This window comes from Brassica oleracea, chromosome C6, assembly GCF_000695525.1.
Source record: "Brassica oleracea var. oleracea cultivar TO1000 chromosome C6, BOL, whole genome shotgun sequence".
NCBI lineage: Eukaryota > Viridiplantae > Streptophyta > Magnoliopsida > Brassicales > Brassicaceae > Brassica > Brassica oleracea.
In genome coordinates, this window is record NC_027753.1 from 21578141 (window position 1) to 21588119 (window position 9979).

Below are 9979 nucleotides of genomic sequence, written 5' to 3' on the forward strand. Positions count from 1 at the left end.
ACTAATATCCAGCTTGCAAATATTTCAAGATCTTGACCTCTCTTCTTCTAGTTGTTATTTGCAACTTGCATTATTGAGAACCAGGTCCACAAAAAAAATATTTACTGTCTCTAGTACTGTTTCTTTGCCTTCATGTTGTTTGATTGCCTACAGTATCTTACTGAGCCCAGGTTAAAAATAGTTATAGAACTACATGAGCCTTGGTAGGTAACTTGACCTGTGGGTTTTTCATCTTTAGCTATCACGGTTTCTAGTTTATCCTGCAGACTGTTAATAACTTCCTTAGGAGTGATGCAATATAACCAAAAGAAGAGAAGAAAAGAAAGGATACAAAAGCATGGAGATGTTTAAATTAAGGAATCAAAGGGAAACAATCATCTCAATTATCCAACCACATGGTCTTGCTTTACACCTTAAACTTTAACCCAAAACCATCAGATAGTGCTCTGAGATTTGTACAGTTCGAACTATCTGTAACGCCCCGACCGCCTACGGCTAATGGGCCACCCATGTCCGCTCTCTCGGCCCGTGGGCCCCATCCCGTTCCAACGATCGGTCCGTTAATTTTTCTAAAGGCTCGAAATCATTGTTTACTGACCCTGCAATCACCACCCGACATTTTTCCATGCTTTGGCCTCACTCGCATGCTATCACGAATCACTTCCCGATAGGTCACTCATCCTTCTACTACTCTAGCTCAAGCACGCTTAACTCTGGAGTTCTTTTAGGATGTGCTCCAGAAAAAGTAAGTCAACTTAGGTGACATAGTTAGCCAAATCAATTCTCTTAAGCCTTTTCACATATCACAACTCGGGATGTTACAATTCACCCCCTCTCAAAGAACACAACGTCCTCGTTGCACCCCACGACAGGTCTCAAGAAGCCTCTCAGGTCAGAACTGAGATGGCTAACCAGCTCTGATACCAGTTGTAACACCAGTCTCCTCCTCTCTCGAGAACGGCGTGCTACTAACAAAAAAATACCAAATTAAACCGATTTATAAAACCGAATAAAATGTCAAACCTTTTAATCAAATAATTTCCATATAAAACAAGTTTATAATTTAAAACCAAATTCATTAAATCGAAAAGTTAATTATAACCAAAATAAAATACAACGATCTCAAGACACCAATCCGTCCACATATCCAACTACTCGTCATGTTCACCTGAAAGGGGAAGATAGAGTGGTGAGTAACAGGGGAGTTACTCCGTAAGGTATGGGATGCTAAACCGCAAACCACTGACTCAGTACATAGCACTACGACCATGTAGGCCTATCTCTAGCATGAAACAATAACATTGTCTAATACACCACATAAAACATCCAGTGCGCTGATAGTACATGCTACTCTATGCACCCCACATTTCCTCATAAGGATATATGTATATCTCTAGGTGTACAGTAGTCCATCTATGTACTCCCAGAATCTGCGCGTCGGCGGCTTACACAAACGTCTTTGTGCACCCGCAATCTCACTGCTCGTCGGCGGCTTACACAAACGTCTTTGTTTACCCGCAATCACACTGCTCGTCGGCGGCTTACACAAATGTCTTTGTGCACCCGCAATCACACAAACGGACTTATATATTTATATACATATATATAGCAGTTTTAACATCACTCAATTCATTCAACTGTTGAATCTTCTAATATCCTAATTCCGATTTAACAATCAATAACAATAATAAACAAACAAGACTCTCAAACATACTCGATTCATAGAGACAAATCATGTTTCGAAACTAGACTTTCCATAATAGTAGTACTAAACTAGCACAAGATTAGACGGAATAGCCCTCACCTTAGCCAATATCGAGAACCAGAATCAGATTGGAAAACAACGACATGACTTGATCACCAAGAAAGCTAAGGTTTCACCTTGGATTGGTTTGAAAAAGTGGCACATCCGGAGGACCATCCGAACACATAAAACATTAACACAAAAGAAAAATGGCAATTAGTTTAGTTAGATTTACGGCTTCACATAACTTGATGCGCAAGCAAACAAGGAAGGACCACACTTAACCCTTCACGTCTTTGATCATGTTCTTTACATCACCAACCATGTATGTAACGTCACGAGGCTGCATCTATGGCTCTCCGTCAACACATCTCATCTCCAATGACCAAGCGTTCACGTCGGTATATGCTGATGGTCGACAGAGAGGAACGCGGCGGCTCCGGTTTGCTCGTCGGCTATCACCATGGCGAGTGTACCACCACCGGCACGAGGCAAAGACAACGTCCAATCACAAGGCTTGGTCTCCGGTGATCTTCATCAACTCCAGCATGGCAAGGCTCCTCCGAGTGGTGAATGTTGATCAAGATGACGTACAAACCACTAAGTGATGTTACACGATCGTGAAGAAGAAAAATGGAGAAGTAGTGGAGGCGTGAGGTTAAGCGGCTAGGGTTTTGAGATAGATGAAGATATAAACACTTTTGTGTATTTATATAAGGCAACTATTAATAAAACCTAAGAAACCAATTTGCTTTTTGGATTTATACTTAATTGAACAAAACCAGATTGGTTTACCAATTTAATTAATGAGAAACACAAACCAATTCCAGTTAAGAAAACCGGGTCGTTACACAATGTTTATAGAGAAAAAGTACAACGAACAAGTATTGTGATGTACTTTCCCAGTAGAGTTTCTAAAAATGTCGTATCTATTGGCAATGTCCTTTTCCATTTTCCTTTCATATGAGACTTGATTGAATCAGATTAGCTCACTTCTGAAAAAGAAAGCATATAATGTAACCATCACTAGTTGTTACATATTGCATTATTTTGGTGGAGGATATGAATCAATGCTTCTTATAGTCTGTGATTAAAGTTTGAAAAATGTGGAAGCCCGTATTCTTTAATTTCCGGATCATTGGCGTAAACAAACCCCCTTGCTACATTTTCATATATAATGCTATGATTTAAGAGTATAACATAATAAAACTACATAGTTAATTAGGTATATAAGAGCAGGTTTATTGCAATCCCTTAACAAGGGAGCTTAGATTAAATGTGATTAAAATTAAATGAAAAGTGCATTTAAACGGAAGACGCGTCCCTTAATTAAGGGAGCGAAGGCACCGTCCTTATGGCCACGTGGCGTGATTCCATTGGAGAGAGGATCGGTGTTGTCGCGAAACATCGACTTCTTTCTCTTTTCCTTCTTTATCTTTTCCTTCTCTCCTCTCCGGCGACGAAATGGCGATTTCTCTTCTTCTCGGTGGCTCTACTCAACCAACGGCGTGTCTCTCGGTGGCTCATGTCGACGACGGAAAACGACGTCCCCTCTAACGGTTGCTCTCATCGACCAAGGGAAACGGGGAGATATCTCTCGTGGTTGGTGTCGGAGACGAAGCAAAACGGTGACTGTCGGCGAATCGAAAGGCAAAGATGAGTTCATATGTCTCTCTGTTTGATTATTTCAATCATGCATGTCTTTAGATTGTAGTATTTCATCGTGAATCTAGAGAAGTTCAATCGACTGACTTGTTATAATTTTGTTTGTCTTTGTGTCTTCGGATGGTTTGATCAGGAGGGACGATCCAGGCTAAACCTTTCTATCTCTCAGACAAAACCCCCCACAATCGTTTCTAAAAGGTAAAACCCGTGTCTTTTATCTTTTGAATCGGATAAAATCAATCTATTTGTTGAACTAAATTTATTGTGGCTTGAACTGAATTAGAGAGTTGGTCGTTTGTGAGTTTTGTTGCGGTTGCTGTTGAATTTTATTGTTGCTTGAACTGAATTAGAGAGTTGGATTAAACCAGTGTCTTTGCTCTGTTTAATTTCGTCATCATAGTTGCTTTTTAATCTTGTTTGAATTGGATAAAGCATTGCAATCTGTTGTTTGCTATACTGGTTTGTGGTTTGTCAAATATGTTGAGATTTTTGTTGATTGCAAGCTCTAGTATGAAATGAATTGAATCGTAATTATGTGGTAGGTTAGGTAATAAATAGCTGTTTATTGGTTTGTGGTTAGATATAAATGAATGGTAATGTGTGAGGAAGGTGTTAGATATATGTCAACTCGTTTATGGTTGGGGGTGATCGATGCGTTTCTTCTTCTCTTCATTCTATAAAAATCTTTCCTTCTCTTCTTTCTTCAATTCATTGCAAAACCTTGTTTTTCTCTTCCTAGTTTCTCAGCTTTTTCTTTTCTTTCACTCTTCCTTTCCTATGGATTCCTATCAATCTGCTTCAAGCTCAAAGTTTGTTGAACTATTAAATAGTCAACAAACTGTTTCCTTTGGAAACTATGAAGATAGTGTTGAACTATCTTCATAACAACTTCCATTTCTAGGTTCATTTGATACCGAAGCCTCTAACTTTGATGGAGACACCGCTGTAGAGCGAAGAGAGCGACATAAGTGGATACCTGAGGATGATATTTTGCTCATCAGCTCGTGGTTAAACACGAGCAAAGACGTTATGGTTGGAAACGAGCAAAGATCAGACGCTTTTTGGTCAAGAATTGCTGCCTACTTTGATGCAAGCAGAGAGAGCGAAGCCACTGGTGGTGGCTGCGAATAGAGAGAGCCACACCATTGCAAACAGCGTTGGCACAGGATCAATGACCTTGTGTCCAAGTTCTGTGGAGTGTATGAAGCTGCTACTAAGGAGAAAAGAAGTGGACAAAACGACAATGATGTTCTCAAGCTAGCACATCAAATCTTCTACCACAATCACCATAAGAAATTTACTCTTGAACACGCATGGAAGGAGCTGCGTAACGACCAGAAGTGGTGCAACCTTGCCACTGCTAAACATCTCAGTTCGAAGAAGAGGAAGTGTGAGGACGTTTGAGATTCATCAGCCTCTCAAGCAACTGAGAACAAATGTCCCCCGGGTGTTAAGGCCGCAAATGCGAGTTCTAAGAAGAAGGTGGCAGAGGAGAATTCTCTGAATGGGTTTCAGAGTATGTGGACAATCAAACAGCAGGATTTGTTGATTAAGGAACGGTTGTCTAAGATGAGTTTGCTCGACAGTTTGCTTGGGAAAAAGGAACCTCTAGCTGAGCATGAAGAGGCCCTCAAGAAGAAACTGATCGATGACTTGATTTCTAGCTAGTTAGTCGGCTAAAACTCTACTTAGATTAAGTGTTGGGTCTCTACTTATGTTTCTTGTTGTGTTTCTTCGTATGTTTCTTGTTGTGTTTCATCTTATGTTTCTTGTTCTAGGCGTCTAAATGTAGTTCTGTGACTTGTTCTCAAGTTTATGTTATTGTTCTTGTTATGTTTAAAATGTGGTGATTGGCGCGGTTCTTGTTACGTTCAAGATTTTAACCAGTTCTTGTTCTTGTTAATGCAGGTGAGAGAGTACACAAAGAACCTTTGCCGCAGCGTTGTTATTTCTTGTTGGAGCGTTGTTGTTGAGAGATGTCACGAGCGTTGCTGTTTCTTGTCGTGTTGAGAGATGTCACGAGTAGAGTTGTAGTTTCTTGTCTCATAGTTGTTGTAGATGTCACGAGTTGTTGTTGTTTGTTGTGCTTATCTTGTAACTTGTCTTGTAGTTGTCACGAGAGTGGAGACTGTTAATGTTTTGTATTCAAACTCACGGACACATGTTGTTGTTTATTTGTTGTTCTAGTCTCATATCTCTCAATCTCATTTACTACACAATAGTCTCATCTCTCTCCATTCATCTCGCTCAATCTCATCTCTCTCCTTTCATCTCTCAACCTCATCTCGCTCAATCTCTCATCTCTCTCCTTTCATCTCTCGCACATCTCTCTCCTTTCATCTCTCAATCTCATTTTCTCATCTCTCTAAAACAATCTCATTTTCTATTTTCTCCATATTTTCTAAACAATCTCATTTTCTCATCTCTCTACAATCTCATCTCCATATTTTCTAAAATAATATCATTTTCTATTCTCTACATATTTTGTAAAACAATTCTATTGACGAAGCTTTCGATCAGTATTTTGATCAAGCTTTCGATCAGTATTTGTATCAAACTTTCGAGAATCTGGTTACTGAGCAAGAAGATGAAAGGAGGACAAGGAAAAAACGAGTGTTTATTGAAAGAAATCGTGAAGAAGGCCATATGCGATTATGGAATGATTATTTCAGTGATAGTCCAACATATCCTTAAAATCTTTTTCGACGACGGTTTAGAATGAACAAGCCATTTTCATGAGTATTGTTGATCGACTCTCCAATGAAGTTCCTTTCTTTCGACAAAAAAGAGACGGTCTCGGAAGGCTTGGTCTCTCCACATTTCAAAAGTGCACGGCGGCTATTCGTGTGATGGCATATGGTTCTTCTTTTGATGCGGTCGACGAATACCTCAGGCTCGGTGCAACCACTGCTCGGTTATGTGTGGAAAATTTTATGGAAGCAATAATAAATTTGTTCGGCGACGAGTACCTAAGAAGACCAACACCGGCTGATCTTCAACGTCTACTTCATATTGGAGAGCTTCGTGGATTTTCCGGGTTGATAGGAAGCATCGATTGTATGCATTGAGAGTGGAAGAATTGTCCCACCGCTTGGAAAGGGCAATATTCTCGTGGTTCGGGAAAACCCACTATCGTTTTAAAGGAGGTTGCTTCATATGATCTCTGGATATGACATGCATTTTTTGGACCTCCAGGTACCTTAAATGATATTAATGTACTTGATCGCTCACCTGTTTTTGATGACATAATAAATGTTCAAGCCCCGCAAGTGAATTTTTCGGTCAACCGAAGAGAGTACCATTTGGCTTACTATCTCACCGATGGTATTTATCCAAAATGAGCAAATTTTATCCAATCTATTCTGATTCCACAAGGGCCAAAAGCCGTTTTATTTGCGCAACGTCAAGAAGCTGTCTGAAAAGATGTCGAGCGTGCTTTCGGAGTTTTGCAAGCTCGATTTGCCATTGTTAAAAATCCAGCACTTTCTTAGGATAAAGGCAAGATTGGGAAGATTATGAGAGCATGTATCATACTCCATAACATGATAGTAGAAGATGAACGAGATGCATACACTCAATATGATGTTTCAGATTTCCAACAAGGAGAAGGCATCGGAAGTTCACATGTCGATTTCACGTATTCTACAGATATCCCTACAAATATCGCCAATCAGATGGGTGTTCGAACTAGAATTCGTGACAGACAAGCGCATCAACAACTGAAAGGTGATTTGGTTGAGCATATTTGGCGTAAATTTGGACGTGATAAAGACAACAACAGAGCTTCGATGCCTCATTTCAATTATTATCGTTTGTTTTAGTAATATTTGTTTGTATGTTTGTATTTTAGGAACTCTCCTCTAAAATGTTATGTTTGATTTTGTTTTGTTTAATAAATAAATTTAATCTTTGTTTAAAATTTTATGTTTAAAAATAAATTTAATATTTTTTTTAATTTTTAAAGACCTTAATTAAGAGACTACCAATAAATCACTTAAATTATGTGTCCCTTACCAAAGTCCCTTATCTTAATTTTAATAGTTTAAAAATTACTAAGAACCACTTAGGAAGGGATCTTGGATTTTAGCAATAAACATGCTCTAAGGTTTCTCTCATGTTTTTTTGGTCGTAGAAACCATTTTAGGTCATTGCCATTGTCTGATATCTTGTAGTGCATATATAGATATGCCGTAAATCAAAATATGTCCTTTTGAATGCAGCAAGACGGACCCCTTCAGGTTGGCATCTGTTAAGTGGAGTCTACGGTATGTGAATCACAAATTCACAACTTCTCGAGTTCCTTTTGTTTGCCAAAAAGAAGATTAAGAGAAGAAAAGCAAAACACAAAAGTAGAAAGCTTGAGGAATTTTTCTTTGCTTTAGCTTCTTGTTTATGTTTTTTTACTCGAAAGTGCAAAGGTAAGAGAATAGTAACATAGTGTTTCAAAGAAAAAAGAGAATAGTAACATATATCAGGGACAGATGAGAAAGCCCTATCACAAACTCTACATTTGTACATGTTCTGTGATGGACCACTTCACTCTCTTTGTCTCTCTCTACACATTTGTCTTGTCCATTGTCTTCACGTACCCATACGCAATTAATCATCAGTTACGCATCTTGAGTTTTTTTTTCGTTTTGTTAAAATCTTGAGTTTCCATTTTTTTTACCAGGGCATGGAGAATTTTTGTCAAGTCCAGGGCATGGAGATGAGTCCATTGTACATAAAGAACTTTGTGTTCATTAACATTCTATGATCCTATTGTTGAAAGTTTATGTTTGCTGAGTGATATTAGTTGAATATTTATTAGTATGACTGACCATTTCTCTGAATTTCACCCGAAACAATAATGTTTGATGCTGAAACTTCAAAGCCAATAATTGTGGTGGACACGTGAAACGATAGTTTCTTCTCTCATTTACGCACGTTTGGAAAAAATATAATTGTTTTTTATTTAATATTATCATCGATGAAGTTAAGAACATTATCAACTCTTAGCCCAATAAATTACGTAAACATGAGATCTACACATCGTGCCTTTTCTCATTCACAAATCTAAACACCATGTTGGTTTTTATTTCCCTAAGTTACACAACAATCTTAAATCTTACTAACGGAACTAGTTAAAAGATGAGTAAAATGGACATTTAGTTTGTCTTCCTTCGTAACGTTAAAGATGAAGATCGAGACTCACATTATCTTTTACACTGGGGCTCAAACCGTGCCCGTATGAGGACATGCGGTTCTGAGCGGAAGAGCCACCCACATGTAACGGTGGATGCGGTTGAGAACCGGCCAAAAACAATGAAGTCGAGTTATTATAAGAGTCATGATGACTAGTAAACGCTGCCTCTGACGAGGGCGGTACACGCCACAGTCCAAATGGACTCCCATTGATCGGTCGTGTGACATAGGAGGATGACGTGCCGAAAGTGTGTCCAGCACCATAGAACCTAGCGGCAGGTAATGACCCGCTGCTCCAGGATGGGTAGTGATTGTAACCGTAGAGATTAGCGTCGGGATGATGAAAGTAAGAGGAAGCACTGCGTTTGGCGAGCTGACGTTCTCGTTTGTGAGCGTTTTGGTGACCACCTAGGGCTTGTGAAGTAGGGAAGTTTCTAAAACAATAGCGACACTCGAATCTTCTGTTGTTGTTTATGCTATTGTCCTTACCGTTTTCTTCGGTTTGGTTTTCTTCATCTTTTTCTTTATCTTCTTTGTTGTTGGTCTCGGAGTGGTCTTCACCGAAGTAATCTCCGCCGGTGAAATATTTGCCGAATAGACGAATGGGTTTAGATTTGGAGGGAGGACGACGGAAGAATGGAAGTTGAGAGAAAGATTCAACGTTCATGAAATCTTGTGTTTCTCTTTTTCCATCTAGTTCGTCCATAGAGAGAGCTAGAAGAGAGAGGGATAATGCGTGATATTGAGTTGTGAGGATGACTGTCCCAGAGAGTGTATATATATATGAAATTGATAAGGTGTTAACACAAATATTTATAAATCCCCGACCGCCCACAGCTAATGGGCTACCCACGTCCGCTCTCTCGGCCCGTGGACTCCATTCCGTTTCAACTGGTGCGTAAATTTTCCAAGGCTCGAAATTGATGTTAGGAGTTTTCAATGCTCTTAATCAAATGTTGTAGTATAAAAGATTGTCGAACCAATCCTAGGTGATTTTAAAGCAAATGAAATGCAAGTTCATGCTTAAGCTAAGTGCAATCCGGTTTTAAAGATGGTATGAACTAAGAATTAATAAGCTAATGCAATAAATTAATGATCTTTCTTTCTCAATATGAAACAAGAGGACGGGCTAGGCATTTGATCTTGGGTGATGTAGATCCAATCTAAGGGTGGCAAGCTATCAATCAAACACTTTCCTTATGCCTAGATACTAAGCTAAACAAGCTCTATCTCTAGATGAATGTTCTTTTGCTAAAGCAACTCAAGCATCAAATTTCTTAGGTTGAATGTTACTAAAGCAAACATGGAGAACAAGTCTAATATCAATCTTACCTCCTTTAGCAACTAATCTCTTAGGTAAAGCAAGCTAAAAGCATTGAAGAGTTG

At 39.0% G+C, this 9979-nt stretch overlaps 2 protein-coding genes across 2 annotated transcripts; one reads left to right on the top strand and one right to left on the bottom strand.

Annotated features, from left to right (window-relative positions):
- The first annotated feature begins 2207 nt into the window (after positions 1 to 2207).
- On the top strand, positions 2208 to 5077 carry LOC106297717 (glutathione S-transferase T2-like). The gene is made up of 4 exons (XM_013733906.1): positions 2208 to 2313; positions 4311 to 4523; positions 4617 to 4807; positions 4865 to 5077. Exons 1-4 carry the CDS (start codon positions 2208 to 2210, stop codon positions 5075 to 5077), a joined length of 723 nt encoding a protein of 240 aa, XP_013589360.1.
- Positions 5078 to 8579: 3502 nt separating this feature from the next.
- On the bottom strand, positions 8580 to 9324 carry LOC106299690 (zinc finger protein GIS-like). The gene has a single exon (XM_013735739.1). The coding sequence runs from the start codon at positions 9297 to 9299 to the stop codon at positions 8580 to 8582; it is 720 nt and encodes a 239-aa protein (XP_013591193.1). The 5' UTR covers positions 9300 to 9324.
- Between the last annotated feature and the right edge of the window lie 655 nt (positions 9325 to 9979).